Source organism: Hyalella azteca, unplaced genomic scaffold, assembly GCF_000764305.2.
Source record: "Hyalella azteca isolate HAZT.00-mixed unplaced genomic scaffold, Hazt_2.0.2 contig8696, whole genome shotgun sequence".
Classification (NCBI taxonomy): Eukaryota; Metazoa; Arthropoda; class Malacostraca; order Amphipoda; family Hyalellidae; genus Hyalella; species Hyalella azteca.
This window is the reverse complement of record NW_025938782.1, coordinates 86818-108403: the sequence shown is the minus strand read 5'-3', so window position 1 is coordinate 108403 and position 21586 is coordinate 86818. Positions and strand designations below refer to the sequence as shown.

The 21586-nt window shown below is 35.5% G+C and overlaps 1 protein-coding gene across 1 annotated transcript in view; it reads left to right on the top strand.

The window, feature by feature from the left end:
- The window catches only part of LOC108671902 (homeotic protein proboscipedia), a 63124-nt gene that overhangs the window by 19795 nt on the left and 21743 nt on the right, over nt 1-21586 (top strand). The window contains exon 2 of the mRNA XM_018159498.2: nt 18255-18323. Coding sequence (XP_018014987.2) covers nt 18255-18323 — 69 coding nt within the window. The remainder of the gene's footprint in view (nt 1-18254; nt 18324-21586) is intronic.

The window sequence follows — 21586 nt, the reverse complement described above, 5'->3', positions numbered from 1 at the left end:
ACGTAGAAATATGCATAAAACCGTTGTTTTTTGTCATAAACAGCTAACGTTGAAATAAGCATAAAACCGTTGCTTTTTTATCATTAACAGCTAACGTAGAAATAAGCATAAAGCCGTTGTTTTTTTTCATAAACAGCTAACGTAGAAATATGCATAAAACCGTTGTTTTTTTGTCATAAACAGCTAACGTAGAAATAAGCATAAAACCGTTGTTTTTTTGTCATAAACAGCTAACGTAGAAATATGCATAAAACCGTTGTTTTTGTCATAAACAGCTAACGTAGATATAAGCATAAAACCTTTGTTTCTTGTCATAAACAGCTAACGTAGATATAAGCATAAAACCGTTGTTTTTTGTCATTAACAGCTAACGTAGAAATATGCATAAAACCGTTGTTTTTTGTCATAAACAGCTAACGTAGAAATAAGCATAAAACCGTTGTTTTTGTCATAAACAGCTAAAGTAGAAATAAGCATAAAACCGTTGTTTTTTGTCGTAAACAGCTAACGTAGAAAAAGACTGCAGGATTTGGATGATGTGCTGGCACCTACCGCTAGAGAATTTTTAGAATACGTGACAAGGTTTGAGCTCTATTGAGGTACTCCAAAGTATGGGATCATTATTAAGATGGGTTGTTACTATTTGCAACATCGCACTTGCTGGCATCCATACTTTCCAGAATTAGTCCAAAAAATCATTATCTTTTAATTAATATCGATTTAATTTTGAAAATTTGTATCGGCATTTTATCAATGTTCTTTACTGCAAACAAATTTATTTACTCTAGATTTGTCTCATTGTCTCAGGATTTTTTCACTCTCTTCCACTCACAGTTCAAAATATTATAATAAAAATAATATATCAGGAGTGTGCTTATTTCTCGGTTAAGTACTAATCCACAGCAATGAGTTGCATTTCACAAGATCTGACCGTCGTGAAGCTCAATTGAATTAATGTAAGTTTTATAGAATACAATTTTCTTAAACTGTTGTGTTTTTTTTATGAGAGACGCTTGAACCCAAAATAAAAATTATCTTCGATGTGTCTTCGGCCATGATTATTTCCTGAGGTTAGTTGACAATTTTTGAGTGTAGTAATATAAATATTGTTTAAACGATCTAGTATAACTACCAAATTTTTACCATGATTGTAATGATTGTAATTAAATATTAGAGCGTTATTCCCTCAAGTTCCCTTCATAGAGCAGCAGCATGCATGGGAAGGAGAACCACAAATTTTCGTTGAATATAAAAGTTTAATATGCACCAAATTTAACTATACTGTATTTATTATACTACGATAGATTTCTAAGTTGAATCGTATCAACCATATGGCCTTCATTACATCTAAAAAAACTTGTAGCTCGTGTCTTGAATGCGTTCATAGAAGTGCAAGTCGTTTATCATTTGACGTCATTCAAAATTTCATAACACAGCTTTGAAGAGCTCAACTGCTCCCAAAACTCTCCCCACGAGACGTCCTTTATTCAGTTTTGATAAATAACAGCTAGGGACGCCTTGTAACACGCGGGGCTGAAGCCCGTCACTGTAATGCAGTGTCACTGCCAAGACCACTCAGAAAAAAAACGTGTCACATTGTCAAAATAGTCACGCGGTGACTACGGGTAGCACGGATGCGCCTTTTTGGTAGCACGGATGCGCTTAAAACAAAATTTTGCCGATTTTAAATTTTCGCCGAGTTTTGGCAGACCAAGTGATGAAAAAGGCCTGCCGTTATTTATTATATTATATTATTAGTTTTAGCTGGTATTTACAGCGGAAAAAGCAAGTTTCGTTTAAGGCCACAGAGTATTTCTTATAAGCAATTTCCCTGTTGCTTTCTTACAAAATATAACGGTATTTGTCAGCAAAAATAGCTTTCATTAGAGGATAATTTTTGCACACCTATACCAACAGCTTAAAATTTACATTTATGAATAAGACGACAAAATTCAAATTAGGCTTCAAAATTATTTTAGAAGAAAGAATTATTTCAATTAACAGGCATATAAAAGGTATATACTGAATTTATTGGTTCTGAAGGAATACTTCTGAACGTATATTTTCAGTTTTTAAAATGATCATTTTGTCTATATTTTGTCTATATTTTCAAAATATAGACGAAATGTTTTTTCAATTTAAAAAAAATTCAAAATTTGTTTTTTTTTTATTTTCAAAAAAAAATATTTCTGAAAATATTTTGTCTATAAAATTATATTTCACTCATAATCCAGCCATAGTTTCTAATTGGGGTGATCAGGACAGGTGTCCGCCTCGGCTGAGACTCAGCGGCGGCTGAAGTGAAGCGAGTTTAATTTTAAGGCCGCGCGTGTGGCGATGAAGGGAGGAGGCTGAGGCTGATGTGTCACCGCCTCTACACGCTCTAAATGATCGATGATCCACTCGCTCCACTCACTCTCCGCTCCAATCGCTCGAATCACTCTCCGCTCCACTCACTCTCCGCTCCATTCACTCGCCGTTCCACTCACTCTCAGCTAGACTCAATCTCCGTTCCACTCACTCTCCGTTCCACTCACTCGCCGCTCCACTCACTCTCCGCTCGATTCACTCTCCGCTCCACTCACTCTCCGCTCCACTCACTCTCTGCTCCACTCACTCTCCACTCCACTCACTCTCCACTCCACTCACTCTCCACTCCACTCTCTATAAAGGATCCACACTCTACACTCGGTTCCCTCTCTCCCCTCTCTCACAACTGATGCACAGGAGCCATTGCTTCGCTTTCGGCGCTATCTAGCAATAAAATAACGGAAGATCTTCAATTAATTTTTGACATGATTCATTTCGTCAATATTTGATAATGAGTAAATTTCACCCGCCATATATAAATATGCATTATATATATACAGAGCATATGTAGAATACCATACGTCTAGTAGAGAGTAAATATAGTACCGTTTGGGTCTTGAGCGCTAAAGATGCCCGATTTTTTAAAGGAGTTTGTCCTCAATGGAGCATTGGCTCGGCCAAGCGTCACCTACAATCCAGTTTAAGGGAAGTTTTGCATAAAAGTTCAGAGCGCAATACTCTAATTAGAGCCTTAAATCACAGCACAACAGCCAGCAATACTAGGGGTGAGAAGTGAGCATCTAGGGTGAGAGAGTGAGCATCTGGGGTGAGAGAGTGAGCATCTAGGGTGAGAAGTGACCGTCTCGTTCAGTTTTATTAATTTCCTTTACTATAGAAAATATTCGTGCTCTCCTTACATAAGTGTTTTCAAACGAATTTTCATTAAATATTGTTGTTACTTAAAAACTGTCGCATAGTGCAACAAAATAGATGGGGAAAAATTCTGGAGATCGTAATATATACATATTAACCAAAGATACCTCTTAGAACTTAAACAAATATTTTTGGCGCTTTAAATTGCATTTGATAGATATAATATAAAAATAATATACTTTGTATAATTCACATGCACGTTTGTTCTTGCTTAGTTATGAATAGCTTAAATATATTAACAAATGTCAAAATTTGCTTTTAAAGGCGATACCGGTGGTGTGAACCTATCATTAATCTCGTTCTTGTTGTGAACGACAGTTCCGAAAATTCGAAACACAGGAACAAACAAATCATCATATTTAGTGATTAATAAGCGACAATCATCAATGTCATCGTAAAATATCGCAATCCCTTCCTTTTAAATAAAGTTGCATTTTAATCCGTATTAGCCATACCCCTTATTCTACTATTGCACGTTTGGTAGCTGCAATAATATTATACCCAATATAAATTAGGCAAAGAAGAATTTTAGCGCTGCTTCAGTAAGTAATTTAACGTTGAAACCTCAGTAATTGATTTAACATAATAACTCTTACCTCAATCGTTAATTGCTTCACACTCATTCTGCTGGTTCAGATTGTGAACAAAGAGTGTTATCTCAAAAAGTGTCTAAATGAGTGCCTCAAAGAGTATCTCAAAGAGTGTCTCAAAGAGTGTCGCAAAGAGAGTCTCAAAGAGTGTCTCAAAGTGTCTCAAATAGTGTTTCAAAAGTGTCTCAAAGAGTATCGCAAAGAGTGTCTCAAATAGTGTCTCAAAGAGTGTCTCAAAGAGTGTCTCAAAGAGTGTCTCAAAGAGTGTCTCAAAGAGTGTCTCAAAAGTGTCTCAAAGAGTGTCATACATGAGTGTTATCTCAACCGTTATTTGCTTCACACTCATTCTGACGGTTCAGATTGTCGAACAAAGCTCAAATTTGAACGGTTGGGCAGCTCGCTTTATTTATGCCGCTCACTCGGCCCATTCGTCATCCTAGAATCAATTATTCTGGGAATCTTTCATGCAGGGAGCAACGCTCGGTGGCCGCGTGGTGGACGATCTACCATTGCACCACCTGTTGCTCTGCGGCGGTCACTCGGAGTGTTCTAAATTCTGTTGAATTTAAATAACTCAAATTTTAAGCAAACCAAATTGTGGTGCCTAATTTGCCTGCTGGTTTTTTTAATATTAATAATTATCACAATGGACACAGCACAGCCACAAAATTCCAATCGCTTCAAAACTAGATCATCGAGACGGCATATTGAAAATGAATATTTAAATAGAATGGTTTTTGTTATCATTGGAAGTTTTCACGTGAAATTAACTAGGTGCTGTTGAACTTGAATTTGAAATCAGCTCACAGCAAATTTTAAATGATGCTATAAATCAAAACCGACATTAACACAAAAGCACGCTAGTTTTATCACTGAAAATTCAATAGCAAAATTCACAGCAAGCGGCGGCAGACTCCAAATGCAAACCAGGCATCAGTGAAACCTCTTGAACATGTGCGGCGAGCAAGCCAGTCATTCGGCAGGTCATAATGAAACAGAATAGAACTGGTGTGATGCCTCTTGAATGTGCCCTTGAGAAGAGGTAAACTAGCCAAGTCAACAAGCTAAGAGTGCTTTAACAAGTGCTTTGTGGACGGCCTGCTCGCAAGTCCTTATTGAACAAACACTTCAAAAGTGCTCCTCGCAGGCGAGTTGGGCGACCGCTTCTTGTTTCTCGGCCTCCCGCTAACACCAAGAATTGGCTTAGCTTTAAGATTCGTAGAAGATGAAGAGTAATTCAATTGTGTCGGCCGTCACGGTGCGACTTCGAGGTGCTTCCCATGACGAGTTCTTGAAAGCTTGGCGAAGAGTTTAAACCATTGCTGAACTTTTAAACTGAATCAATGGAATCTGTAACGTTTTTTGGAAATTTTTTTCACGCGTGCAATGCTCCTTTCAGGGTTCAAATAAGATTATTTTGAGTTAAATCCGCATTAAATTATATAAAATTGTTTGCAATTTTTGCATGTTTGAGTTGATTAAAGTCATTCAAGTTTATATTATATTTAATTTGTGCTATAGTTTTTCGCCTTAACGTATCATACGTACCACAGTCGCTTTCGTTCATCTTATTTAATGCAATCAGGCATTTTACCCCATAATTTTCTATTGAAATTACTACGGATCAATATGCACATCGTACAGGTTTTTAACCTATTTTACGTTTCTATTATTCATGATGAGAAATTTCTGTAATTGTAAACAATGTACACTGTGCTGCGTACCTACTGCTTAATGTAAAAAATATGCGTTTGAAAGTTTGAAAATTTATTTTTAAATACAACACTTCTGAAGAAGCCAACGTCTCCGATGTTACGCAAGTACGATGAATTTCTTATTTCTTTTTTAATATCAGAAATAAATATTTTTCTCATTTTTTTAATTAAAAAAACAATTTTTAAAATTATTCTTTTTGTCAATTGATTCATGCATTATCTCCGACTTTATGCAAGTGTGCAAAATTTCAGATCGATTGGACAGGTAGAAGTGTGTTAAATATCGATTATAAGATTTGTAGCAGACAGAAAAACAAACAAACAATTAAACAAACAACAAGAAGTGAAGTTAAAGAGATATGTTGTAAAAATGAAAGTTAAATATGATAATGCCTTTAGATGGCAGCTTATAATGTGATATTATTTGACTGATAATTTTTGAACAAGAAGGCATTCTGTTAATTTTTGCGATATCATGAAATATATTTTCATTCATTTTTGCGATATGATTGCTTTACTTGCAAGGGTATATTATATTATATATGTCGGAGGTGTAACGCCATTATTTTCTAAAAAAAACATGCTGATTTTCAAGTAAAATCAATGAACAAACACTATATGACAATTTATTGAATAATTATAATATGAATATTTCTTTCCTGCCCAGTGGAAAAATTTAAAAAAAAAATTTGCACTTAATTCAGGAGCGAAATTAAGATTTTATTGGTCAGGAAAATACACATTTTGACTGAGAGGAAATAGTTCTCGATCTCTGCCACTCTGCCCACAACAAACATTTAGATAATTCAGGTGTCCAGCATCGTAAAATTTTACCGATAGGATTTGATTACTCAATAACATAATGCTGGATTCGTCCATAATTTCTGAAGAAGTAGATGCAATTTAATTTCTGAACGAATAAAAACAAGGAAAGTTTTGTTTTCAAAAATAACTTGCTGCCTCCTTGACCATCGCGTATCGATTAAAAGAAACGACCTACAATCCAGTCCTAAGTCTATATCGTCGGAAATTGGAAAAAATGTTGCGGAAATTTCACCAATACTCACCTATAGAAGCTAGCATTGTCTGACAGGAAAGTGTCACTGTGTGATCTTTGAAGCGTGCACACCTCCACACTCCGCTTTGAACAGACTCTCGTATGTTTAGTTTTCAATTAGTGGAGCAAACATCGTGTCGGGACTGCGGTTGGAAGCGGCGTCCAGACTAAAACTTGGTAAACCCGGCCATGGAAAAACGAAACTATGGCAACCGCGGCGTGGACCTTGCTAGTTCGAGACAATCTTACTGATTCGCGTCACATCATTCGATTAGATCAATGAATATCTTCATGATCAACCTTGAATAGCTTTCAGCAGTTTTCTTATTTTTAGGTTTCATTCAGTAATAAGAGATAGAACAAACTGATATGCTTCTTTAACTCTTCAATGGTATATTCAGATTGACGTGTGTTTGACTTCGGAACTATGTAGGTACACAGAGAGAAAATGTTTTCCAGAGCAACTTGAAGGTATTTGACTATGAACCAATTTAATTTATACTAAATTTTTCTAAAAGCTAAAACTGCGTGTCTTAATTACACACATACTGCAATGAATAATAGTTTTCATTCTGGCCCAGAAACGAGAAGATTGGCAATGAAGAAGCTCGGAAACAGAAAATTTAAAATTTATCAAAACAAAATAAATGAAACTTGTTTCTTAGATGGATCACGATCTCATTAATTCGTCACCAGCTACGAAATTTGGGAATTGCTTCTAGTATATTCAATATTATTTTAAAACGCAAATCACCAACTAAACGATTAGTATGGCAAGAGCCATACTAATACTAGAATAGCCAACTAAAAGATTAGTATGGTCTCAGCAAGAATTTTTAAACTTCGTATCCGTACATTTTCATAGGTGATTAACAAAAATTTTTCTTTACTGCTGCTGATTATAAGCAGTACAATATGGTTCAAGCCATCCCGCATTATGATCTCAGCCAACTTAATTCAAATCTTACTATATATTACTTGGAAATTGCAGTTGTTCTCTGATAATTCTCGATTTCAGAAATTCATAAAGGAAGCATAAATTAATTAGTAAACAGCACTAAAAAATCACGTATCAATTTGATCTCACTAAAATCAATATCAGTCCAATTCCTACGAGCCAAGAATAAATGCAAACTACCATTTTTTTATTTTAGATACAAAAAAACATAAGACGATGAAAATATACGCATCTTTCTCTGCCACGAAAGTACGATGAAAATATACACTTTTATCTCTGCCACTAAGGTAAGATGAAAATATACGCTTACATCTTTGTTATAAAAGCAAGATGAAAATACACACTTTCATCTTTGCCATGAAGGTAAGATGAAAATATACACTTTTATCTCTGCCACTAAGGTAAGATGAAAATATACACTTACATCTTTGCCATGAAGGTAAGATGAAAATATAAACTTTTATCTCTGCCACCAAGGTAAGATGAAAATATACACTTATATCTTTGATAAGAAGGTAAATGAAAATATACACTTTTATCTCTGCCACGAAGGTTAGATGAGAATATACTCTTTTATTTCAGTCTACTGGTGTACATAAAGGTGACGAGTTTTCGATCCGCACTGACTGGTTAGGCCTTGTGTCAGGCTGGCTGGACGAGAGCAAATTTGCTTCGCTCAACTTGAGGCCAACTGACCAATGGATTGCCTGGCTCTGCAACTGCTACACTAGCGTCCAGAAGATATAGTAGCTATCAAGTCTATTCGTCTCCTATAACAGAAAGGGAATATTTTCTGAAGACTGCATATCCTGGAAGTGTTTAAGGTGGAATTGGAAAATAGCTCGTGATAAATGAGCCAGGTTCAAATACTGGGTTGTGTCTGCTACAGGAGCACTCTTGGAAAAATGAATACGGAATTTTGTTATTTTTTATTTTGACGGCAACTCTGCATTGTTGTAAAGGGTATAATTAGTGATACGTTTTAATTGTTTTGCAGAAACATTCACACCTAATTAATTAATTATTTATATTCTAATGATAATTAATTTTTTAACGCTTTTTTGGCACTATAGGGCGTCTCACCGATATTGGATTTTAAGTTCAAACTCAAGTATTCTAAAAAGTGTATCTAGTCTGAATTTCTCAAGGTCGTTCATTTTGAAATCATTCATCGAGTATGAATTTACTCAAGTCTAAGCTTTTTTTGTAATTTTATATACGTCAACTCAAGATAATTCTATTCCTAAATGATTTGTCCTTGATATAAGTTGTACTAAGAAATAAAATAATTAAATTTAGAGTGTAGTGTAGGAGCACATATGTAATTGAGCTTTCCGTACAAGCTGCACGGCTGTTATCAAATCATATATGAAATCATCGGTGGGTTATAAGTGGCGTGCTATATTCCTTATATAAATCTTCAGTTCATAAATGTTCAGGAAATTTCAATATTTCTTGCTATACACTGACATAGGCTGCCGCATTTCATTTCCTTAGCTGATCCAAAAAGCTGATTTGCAGCTGATCCTTAGCTGATTTGCAGTGACCGGCGTTTTGGTGCCGCCTTCTGGAGGATGATAGAGCAGCAGCTTCTGGACAAAACGCTATTGAACATTTGCTCTTCTGCATTTGCTCCTTTCATGTTTAGTTTGTCAGAAAATTCTATCGTATTTTTTTTATTTCCTAAAGAATACTGAAAAAAAAATATGCGCTGAGTTTGCAGCTGAGTTTGTGCGCCCGCTGAGTTTGCAGCTGAGTTTGTGCGCCCGCTGAGTTTGGATTCGCACATCTATCAATATTTCTTGCTATACACTGACAGGCTGCCGCATTTCATTTCCTTAGCTGATCCAAAAAGCCAGATTTGCAGTGACCGGCGTTTTGGTGCCGCCTTCTGGAGGATGATCGAGCAGCAGCTTCTGGACAAAACGCTATTGAACATTTTCTCTTCTGCATTTGCTCCTTTTTTGTTTAGTTCTTCTGAAAATTCTATCACATTTTTTTTATTTCTTAAAGAATACTGAAAAAAATATGCGCCCGCTGAATTTGGATTTGCACATTTTTTTGTGCTCCTCCAATTTCCGTTTGAAGTTTCTAGTAAAACTTAATTCAAAAAACTGACTATTGCTGTAGAATAATCATAATTATTATTTTATATGCCCCGTAATACTCGTATAATTTCAATTTCTCAGCAATGATGAAGCATTACAATTTTTATATTCCCTTTAAATTCTAGGTAACGAGGATCACAGCTCTTCATGGCTGATTTTCAACAATATCTTAATATTATAATTATAAATCGTTAATAATAAATACTTTCGTATAATTTTTGATAACTTTGATAGCCAGCCAGAGGAGCGAATTGGTGGTGGCTATTCAGGTCCTGAATCTAAGCTAATATACAGTATTTCCAGATTCGAAATTTATCAGAGCATTTGATCATCTCAAGAGATAAATCTTAGTAGAAACTCTTATATTCCGTAGTATATTTGTACCCATACAAATATAACTGCAATGGTCAGCAAGACAATATTATTGGTCCGCAAGTCCAATAATATTCTTATATATCTGCTCATCACGGCAAGGTTTAAAGCTCTATATTATTCAGCGGGATGCATGAACGGATGACAATCTGGAATACATTGACAGCCCATGCTATAGTTCTATATATTCATTGATACTCACTTGACAATCTTCTATTTCTCATTCTAATCGATAATGTTCAATTCGATTACGACCCCAGTCATAGTCTGCATTAATCTCGTCTTTAATTGTATGAAATACATGTTGTTTAATTATCGTCTCGTCTTTGTAGTATAAAATACATGTTGTTTAATTATTTTGATGTTGATACCAACTCCGGAATTAGTTTTGTATCCCAATCTTCAGTAGACAACGAAGACAATGTTGCATTACTTGTTTGTCGGATTCTAAAGCGCGCCAAGATTGAACTTTGACAGCAACGAGCTGGCTGCAGCAGCAGCAACCGCTGTCGACAGCCTGGCATGATGGATGGATCGTCGGGATCCATACAAATGTCTATCACAGGAACACACAGCACAGATGCTACCATCACACCGACTCGCTGCCAGGCCCATACGGCCTTCTCGGACACTTTTTTGCTACATTTGCCCCCCTTTTCAAGATGAAATGCATGGAGTTCGTTGAGGTCTTTTTTCAGAATTTCACCCGTCGTCACTGGATCAAATACTTGGATAATATTTTATTACTGACATCTTATAACAACTTTACGCACATTATTTAAACACATTCAGGTACAATTCGGCTTTTGGTGGGGGGTTTGATTTTATTGCTCTCTCGTGAGAAATAAGGGTTCTATTATTTATTTTGCTGTTTACGAGTATTGTTCTTCACTGTGAACTCGTTTCTTAGTTGATAACACATAGGAAAGAAATATTCAATAGAAATGGTTTGGCTTGAAGCCAAACCATTTGCATCAAATCATTAGGGTCATAAATATTACATATAATTCAGACATCAAGATCATCATCAAAAACCTCGATTGTTTAATAATTGTTAGTTTCGCTATTAGATCAACTTCATGGCCGTTAAATTGTCCTGACAATAGTCAGACCTCGTTCGCGTATTAAAAACCGTTTAAGCGGGACCCTTCCATTAGACCAACTGAGTCTCAACATTTTATATTTTGTGTTGTACTGGATTTGATGTAGTCACGACCAGTCTCATGCATTCTAGGACCAATTTTTTGCGAAAACAGCTTTCATTGTATTCAGTTTCAGAATTTTGACATGAATCGCGTCCCGTATCTCTTCCATCACGACGGTACAGAAAAAACACGGAGAAGCTCGAGCACTTCATCATGAGAGGGAAGTCTTGCCATAGCAGGAAGCTCGCTCATTGACATGAGGTTTGGACGAGTCCTTTAGAGGCCGGAGGGTCATGATCGATGGCAACTTACTGCTCCAGGGGTGCCTGCCGTTCTGCCCGAATATAGTAGCGATTACACTCCTGATAATGCCGCTTAATTCAGGCAATGGATTAACGGAATTAAATAACCAGAAATAATCGTTAATTCCAGTCGCGCTAGCTCACTAGACCTGGTCAGGATAGCTCAGCCGGGAACAAGTAAAAAGAGCGTCAGAGGAAGTTGATGTCACTGCATCGTATCTAATGGTGGGAGATACGAGATACTAGATTAACCCTCTTATCTTCAATGCTTCGATAATTTATGTAAATAAATTCAAGTAACTGATGAACTGATTAATTTCATCTATTAGGTGACATATTCCGTCGTCCCAAAAAATATTCACGATACAAATTTCAAATTTTCATTTTCCTGCAATCAATTAAAATGTTGATAAACTATTTTTTTGTTGAAAAAATATTCCATCAATACATTTAGTATCTGATGAGCCGGGGAAAACTCTCTATGTACGAGGAAATCTCGCGCTTCGAATCAAAGGATTATATGAGAACATTTCTTTTCCTTTTTCTGGTGGGTATTTTCGCTTATGAAAAGTGGTCTTGAAGTTATAAGATGAAGTTCTAAGTCAAATAAAAAACTTACACCCCAAAAATTCTTTTTATTTTGCTAATTGTTTTCTGTGATTATTTAATGTGCCACATCGGTTTATTAAAGTGCTATTCAGCCATATTATGCACCACACTTTATATATATGTGTAATTCAGTCACAGTTATATTAATGTGTAATTCAGCCACCTTGTGCATCACACTTTATATTCAAGTGTAATTCAGCCACATTGTGCACTAAACTTTATATTTGAGTGTTCTTTTTTATTCAGTATATATTATATTCAGTCACATTATGCACTACACTTTCATTTTAAGTGTAATTCAGTCACATTGTGCGACGTGCAGATGTATTTATGTGTATAATTCAGCCGCATTGTGCGTCGCACAGTTATGTTAATGTGTAATTCATCCACATTGTGCACCACACTTTGGATTTAAATGTTAATCAGTCTCAACGATGTGGTGCGATGTCACATTTGCCAAGCACCAATTCCTCAGAGATTCTGGACTTGGCGCACAAGAAGCGACACAAAAAAAGTCAACAAGGAGTGCGCCTAAATCTGAACTCGTCCGATATATTATTTGCTTGCATGCGAATCAAATGATATATTGGCCTGGAGACCTGACGATTATATAGTGTCGTTTTCCTGTATATATTTCCATTTGATTTTAGATAGCGTCAAAAGAAAGCGTTTCGCTTGACGAAAAGAAGCCGTGATGACCTATAAACTCCTCGATTCAGTATCTTCATTACTTGTTAAATATTTATGATACTTCAAAAATTTTTTCATGAGATAAATGATCACCTTACCATAATTTCATACCTCACTGCTAAGTGCATCTCCTCCAACAAAAGATTTTTAAAACTATAAATGCATCTAAGAATTCTCATAGCTTCCATTTTGTTTACTTCAAGATATTCCCTATGTTATCATTCCGAAGTTCCAAGCCGTGTTAATCGATCACGCCTCTCAGCTTCTAAGAAAATTAGCGGACGTTTAAGACGTGCGCTGGTGTTTTTGTAGGACGTCTTCCACGTGTCGTTTTTGCCTAAGAATAATCTACCTAGAAGCCAAGATGCGAGAGCAACAATACTCTGAACTTGGGCTGGCAAATGGAATTGCTTTACCGACACTCGGGCTGGGTGGAACAAACTTTCGGATGAAGAATGAAAATCCAGAAAAAAAAATTCTTGTATGTTGGCAGCTCGAGATTCGAATAAAATAATATTAAGTTTCCTCTGATTCGTTACATTAATGTTCATTTTAACATAATATAATGTGGCTTCGGATTCATTACGCTAATGGTTCATTTAGCATAATAAAATGTAGCTTCTAATTCATTACTTGGATGTTTTCTTCTGTCATAATATAATGTTACATCTGTTAAATTACCTCAATGTTCCGTTTAGCATATATAATGTTACATTTGACTCAGTGCCTCAAAGTTTTGTTTAGCATAACATAATGTTACATCTAATTCATTACGTCGATGTTTCTTTTATCATAATACAGTGTTACATCTGATTCATTACCTCATTATTTCGCTTATCATAATATGTAATGTTGCTTCTATTTTATTAGGTCAATGCCTTTTGCTCGTAAGGTTAATGTATGCAATTATGATTATTGCTAGCCTTAGCTCCGATCTTCTGAATCATCATGGAGAGTTGATTTTAAGTGAGTCATGGAAGCGTTCAGAATTATTAATCGTAATTAATTTTCTTGATTACGAGTGAAAATTGAATGCAACATTTTCAGTCGTTATGTCAATGAATCAAGATAAAAGAGCGATGACCAAGCGAATCAATAAGCAATTGCCTTATTTCAGTGCAATTATGCATGTCAAAGTGTTTCAGCGTATAATCCGTTGAAACTCAGATTTAAGACTTAAAATACATTTCCAAGCTTATTGATGTAAATTCCATGTAGAAAACAAAATATTCATGATAGTAACCTTGCAATAACCTGGGAATACTTGGTCTCCAAGCCACGTGATAATGGGAGGTTTCATCTCTTCCATCCGCTAACTATATTTTTTTGCTTCATTAGTCTCTCAAAATAGTTTAATTTCTCAAAATGTATCTACAATATTTTGACGAGATGCTATTAAACATCTATATGTGACCTGTTAGCTTGGATAAGCTCTCCCCTTTAAGCGAAATCTCTTGCTGGAAGTGTCTCAGCCGCGTGCATTTGACTGCAAGTCACAGACTCAAAGTTTTGAGCAAGAAGTTCTCTTTGGAAGCTCCTCGATTTCTAGTGCAGTTTGGCCAGGCTGCCGAAATCGTCCGTTTGGTGGCAGATTGATACTGTCGCCGCTGAAGATAGAGCATCGGGTGGCCGCCCCAACTTTGTTCGCTTTCTCAGGGAGTGATCGTCCAAGTACAGTTCCAGCTAAAGGACTTTCTAGGAATGGGTCAGTGAAGAACAACACTAGTTCGACTTATAAATAAACCTTGTGTTTGCTGATGCTACAAATGAAACTGAATGTACATGAAACAAAATAATCGTTGTAACGAAAAAATTTATAAAAAAACATACAGTATGTAGCCCATTTAATATCACCATAGTGGAGTGACACCTCTCGAAATAAATTACAATTCGTGATATGAAACTAAAGTATTTAAAGTGAGAAAGCAAACGAACTCACTTCTTGTTTAAGTTTCATTGCTACTTCTCTTCTTTTTGTTTTGTCATTTCCTTTTCCATTCAGGTGTGTATTTCAGGTATGTATTTCCTATAAAAACGGCGACGTTTAATTCAATTTTTGATGTGAATTTTCAACTCGTTACGGCACCCATATTCCGACGTGATAATAATGACCGTTACTGCGCGGTTATCATCTACCACATACCTTATCATCACCCAATTACCTTGTCATCTATCGTTTAATAAATCATCCATTGTCCACTTTATCATCTATCATTTACCTTATCATCTATCGTCTACCTTATCATCTATCATCTACCTAATCATCTATCATCTACCTTGTCATTTATCGTATACCATATCATCTATCGTCAACCTTATCATCTATCATCTACCTTATCATCTATCATCTAACTTATCATCTATCATATACCTAATCATCTATCATCTAACTTATCATCTATCATCTAGCTTATCATCTATCATGTAGCTTATCATCTATCATCGCCCTTATCATCTATCGTATACCATATCATCTATCGTCAATCTTATCATTTATCGTTCACCCTATCATCTATCACACCTTATCATCTATCGTTCACACTATCATTTATTGTTCACCCTATCATCTATCGTCAACCTTATCATCTATCATCGACCTCATCATCTATCGTATACCATATCATCTATCGTCAATCTTATCATTTATCGTTCACCCTATCATCTATCGCACCTTATCATCTATCGTTCACACTATCATTTATTGTTCACCCTATCATCCATCGTCTACCTTATCATCTATCGTCTACCTTATCATCTATCGTTCACTCTATGATCTATCGTTCACTCTATCATTTATCGTCAACCTTATCACCTATTGTTTACCTTTCATCTATCGTTCACTCTATCATTTATCATAAACATATTCATCTATAGTTTACCTTATCATAAGCTTTCAAGAGGCTGTTTCTCGGCCTCACCCCGGGATTTCTTTGTGTGCACCGATGAAGCCTTCGATCGTAAGCGACGCTTCATAGGACGCTGTAATTTCTGCTATCAATGCAAAAATTTACCTTAACTCTGTGGTACCGCGTTCAAAATCAGCGCCAGCTTGAAAGTATAAATAAAATGTAACCGAATTTGATCACCAATTTTTTTTGCAAGTTTCTTGTGGATATGAGATGTAAATTTTTATATGATAATATTTTTTAATGGTTTTCATGGAAATTTCAGTAAGATAAATCATGAGCAGTCGTTTAATGGCTGCCTTTTAAAATTTAGATCGCACAGACGAGTGAATACGATATTATGATGTTTTTGCGTCCATCAAGAATTTGAATTTTTTAAACAAAGTTGCATATGTAGCATATCAATCGCCAATTATTTTCCTCAAAATAACCTATTTCATATGCAAATGAAAAGGTATATTTTAATGCTTCTTCACACGAAATTTTACTCATATGAATTTTGACGTATTCGATCACCTTTGTAGTTAAGGTATTGAAAAATATCTACTATCCTACAGGAATCCTTGAATTTTGTGTTCAACAAAAAGTTATAAATTTCTAATAACGTGTAATAAATTAATAATCTCAAATGATAGCTTATGATCAGACGATATTTTACATTGATAATATACTTTGGAACTACAAAGAACTGACGCTTTTCTAAAAAGTACACTGCAGTCCCTGATGTGGGATTCCTGATGAGAGCTCTCGATAAGCGGAGTTGTGTGCTAAATGGGGCGAGTGTCTCCGTAGAGTTGCTAACGTGATGAGCACCGTTGGCTGGAACACGGGGCAAAATATTATTCTCGTATATCAAGCTTCTTCTGAAATTTGACCATGTAATCCTCAACAAAGCAAAAGCTCTTATCATAATGCCGCCGAAAAATGCTTTTCGACTTTCATTTATTTTAATTTCTCGTTTAATATAAATTAAATTACCCGAATCGATTGAAACGAATCGATTTGCAGGAAACTTTCTGACTCACTTTTTTTTAAATGTAACAAAGAAAATTATGTATTGAACATAACATCAACAACAAGTTCTAATTAGATAAGCAGCTCCGATTAATATTGATGTAAGTATAAAGTTTTTTATGAAGAATATGATGAATTTACGATGAATTTTTACGATTAAACTTCATTCTTTCTTTTTTGTCATCAATCAGTTATAAAAGTTTGTGTTTTTTGCGACGCAAGGTTTTTTTATTCAATTGAGTGGAGGTAGACTGATTATGTCATACATGATCTCCGAAAGAAGCGGCTATACTTTAACAATTTATAACATTATTGGTTACACCAGGTTTAATGCATGAATAAATTTAAAAGACCGCATACCGCAAAATATTTCAGAACTAAAACTTTTCGTAGAAACACTACAGAAAACACAACCCTACGCATCGCACATAGTTCCACATTACCAGTTAGTCATTTTGGTTAAAATAATTTTATTTCTGATACTCGATTGGTAAATTTTCTTTCCATGTGACTTATAATTGGTTTCGATGATCCCTGCCTATTCCTGCATCCTTTTGGTAGACTTGAGCCTGATGGATGGAAGTAGATACGGTAGAGTCACACGGAAATGCTGTGCTGATAAATGCGGTGGTCTTTAACAGAAGTACACTCAATGGTCATCTATACCAGGGCAAGCATGAACTCTGTTAATTATCTTATACCATATTAGCGAAAGCCTTGTTTAATAAATTCATATCGTGTCGTGAATGGCCTCTCACATATATACCCTCCCACATTGATCAGGTACGTACTCCTTAGATATTTAGCCTTAATAATTGTTCATTCATCTAGATCATTTGATTGTTTAAACGGTCATTTGAGTTCAAAGGCGAGAAAATGTCACTAAAATTCTCTGCATCTCCATTTGGTGCATTTGCAACGGGAATATACTGGATTATCCCGTTTTTTAATATATTCTTTCAACCATGTTCTGCCATCTTATGGGAGTACATCTTTATCTCAATTCTGTAAATAAATTTGTAAAATCTCAATTTACTCTTTTAACGGTATAGCATCTCAAGGGTGATTTGTTATACTATGTTATTCCATCTTATTTGCTCTTTCTCTATATATTTTACCATTTTTGAAAACGACATGTTGAACCATTACGATTAATTTTTTAAATTGTTTGATACTTTCAAAAGGCCATCTCGGTATATCATGTTAAGCGTTAATATTTAACCTTTTCTAAGTATTTCATACAATTTTAAATGTATGATGTACCTTCTCTTTTGACTTTTTTATTTATCACAAATCATCCAGCAGTGCATTCCAGCTTTGTTCTTAAACTATCGGTTATGACCATCATGGCGTAGGCCATCTCGGTTACGCGTTATTATTTAACCCTTTCTAATTTTATCATAATTTTTAATTGTAAACTGTACCTTCACATTTTACTTTTTTATTTATCTCAAATTATCCAGAGGTGCATTCCAGCATTTATCTCCAATTATGTTTGACCATCACAAGCATGAGGCCGTGAGCGGTGCTGTCACAGTGACGCAGACTTCTGTTTTACAGGCGCCGAGGTGCGACGAGGCCGGCCTCCGCAGGCAACGCTCGCCATGCTCGAGGGTGAGGGAATATACCGAATATCTGTAATCTATATGTTTGTATAGATATATCTATAGATTGTATAAATATCCGTATGTACAGATATTTATCCGTATGTACAGATATTTGTATGCACAGATATTCCGCCGTAAATGTATATACTCTATACAAAATATATGGCCGAATATCTGTGCATATTACAACCTAATATACGAGTAATATGGCTAATTTCAAAGCACATTTCGGCCGAAAATCTGTGCAAATTAGTGCCGAATATATCTCAAATTTCAGTACACATTTCAGCACAATTTATGCCGAATATCAGAACCCATATCAGCTGAACATATGTCGAATAGCAGTTTACATTATAGCTAAATATATGCGAAATTTTAGTACCCACTTTAATGCGATTATCTGATCGCTATAAACAGCCGAATATCAGTGCGCATTATTAGAGCCCAATATGTCGAATTTCAGAACACATTACAGCTCAATATTTGGCAAATATCAGTTGATATTTCGGCCGATTGTCTTTACACATTATAGGCGAATATCAGTGGTCATGCGTTAAAGTTAACAGCAAACTTATAAACCAAACGCTTTCTATGGTGCAAAATCATCTGCACTTTGATTCTTCAAAACTTGAAATAAAAAGGAAATTTAGACTGCTACAAAATTTAGATAAATTTAAAGGATAGGACTGTAGGAGAGGTAACAAATACAATTTCATTTCCATTCTAAAATAAATATATTTAAGTAGACAGACAATTGATTGATTGTGTTGATATTTATGATGACCCGAACATAACTGATAATCTGAACTATTGCATTAGAATTTTTGAATGAGAAATCAAGTGAGTATTTTGTTTCAATTTATCAGTTTGCTTTTTTCACACGGAGGTGTTTCCTACTAATTTTGACAAAAGAGAAGGAGTTAAACTGTAAACTGTTAAAATGTGACTGTAGGAGTTAAAGTTTGTGGCACGAAGAGCCACAAACTTTAATATATATTCATGACAGAAATGACAGAAATGTGTGGACGTTTGTTACAGAGGGGCTGTGAAACTTGAGACAGAAGCATGAGAACGTTTGTGACAAAAGGACGTGGTTGTTTGCGACACGAGGATGAGAATTTTTGTGAAAGAAAGATATTGATTGTTACACATAAGTCAGGATGTTGTAAAATAAGTGCGAAGACAGTTGCGGCAAAAAAATGGCAACTTTTGTGGCCAAAGAGGTTGGGCGTTAGTGATATGAGGACGAAAAGTTCACGACAAAAGAAAAAGTTTCGTGGTAGGTGAGGAGGGAGAGTCAAGTAGTGAAGGGCTTCTATCTTCCAATTATTTGTCTCATCATTCAATTCTCTCTTCATACTTAGTGGAACGATTCACTTTTTATGGTTTAACGGAACGCGCTTCTTGGTAATTCACTGTTTCTAGCTTACAACATAAATTTTCCTACATAATACAATACGTTCTAAAAATACGTTCACGAAAAATTCTCTCAGTTCCCACTCTTTCGCAATATCCGACCTAACCCGCGAATCTCCTTGCATCTCCCCTCACTCTAGTATATTTTGCAACCCTTTGTTCCCCTTTTCCCCTCTGCCCCTCTGAGGATGTCCGAGGGCTGCGACGCGCGATGCACCGCCATCGCAAAATGGCCACTCTGATTAACCCAATATCGATACTCCTGTATTTTTTATAATTCTTCCTACGAGATTGTTTATTTCCCAGCCTCCATAACAGCCACCAACACCAATCAGTTCTTCATGCGATTTCAAACTTCAAAATAAGCAGGAATTGCCGATAGGGTAGATCCTGAAACTTTCTTTGCTCTCACCCTTGCACAATAATCTATTTGCATTACTTTTTTTAATTATAATTGAGCAATTTATACATAAGCAAACATGCAAAAAGCATTCCATCAAGGCTTTCTACTTGGTTTAATCTTGGTTTTTCCCCGCTTTCTCCAAATCAATATGGAAAGATTACGTACATCATTCGAGGTGCACATTTCATTCCTAACCTAAATTCGACCTCAAAAATATGCAACTTTATGTTTGAAATTAATTTTGCTGCGCCATGATATCGCTGAAGCTTTTAAAATAATTTCGCACCAAACCCTTCATTCCGTATACGGAATAATTAAAAGATTTGAAAGACTCGTTACAGGATGTAAAGAGCCGTTACATGATGTAAAAGATTTGCAGAAAAATAAAATATTATTTGAAAAATACATATAAAAATGTTAGCGTTCCACTTGGGTCCTATAAGTGCTGAACGAAATTTTACTCTTGTCTTCTATCGTGGAAAATTTTTTCAATGCAAGCTAATGCTGGCGGTATGGATAGTTGGTACTGATTTAGAAAATAATATATGCGAAGTCAGAGATACGTAGTATGACTTCATTTGATTTTGAATAAATCATGGCAATAATTGATTTGTAATTTAGTTTAAAATTTGGTTCGTCTAAGCCATTTTAAATATAGTACAGAAATTACTGTTATGTCTTGATAAAAATGCTGAAATTGTATTCTATTACTAGACGGTGACTAGTGAATTTTGCATGCTCTCAATGTAGTTGAGAAAATTCAGGCATGAATCTCAAGAAATGTATCTTTTCACCACATTTGTTTTATGCATTTTACTGTATCAGCATATTACTATTATTATTATTACTATCGGGCTATTGCATTTGCTTGATATTTTTAAAACAATAAAATTTATTCAGAATTACCACTACATATCAATTTCTGCACAAACCCTGAATCAGCACACCGAGATTGATGGTTCGGTCATAGCGATGAGTTGAATGCAGGTCGACAGTTCCCAGCAACTGGTCTGGAAAAAGTTCTGCCTTATTTGTGCACCACTCAATCATGGGGCATCACATCCATCCCACGCAATTGATAAGCTCATCCAGCAACATTAAGCTGGCATCCAAGACTTGACTGAGTGCTGCTGTATGACGCTTGACTGAGTGCTGCTGTATGACGCTTGACTGAGTGCTGCTGTAAGACAATCTCGGCCGCAGCAGGGAATGCCGAGCCGGTATTCTTGATACTCGAATGCTGGCAAGAGATTTTAGAATGGGATGAAGTTCTCGGGATAATATTGTTATTGTAGTTATTTATCGTGGAGTCTGGTATGGAATTTTTGAACCGCGTGGTAAAGGCTCGATGCTATATTTATTTCCAAACAGACCAGAAGGCGATCACGCTTTTGGAATAATATTGTCATTATTTATTTTTTGTATGCAATAATAATAATATTGGAATAATA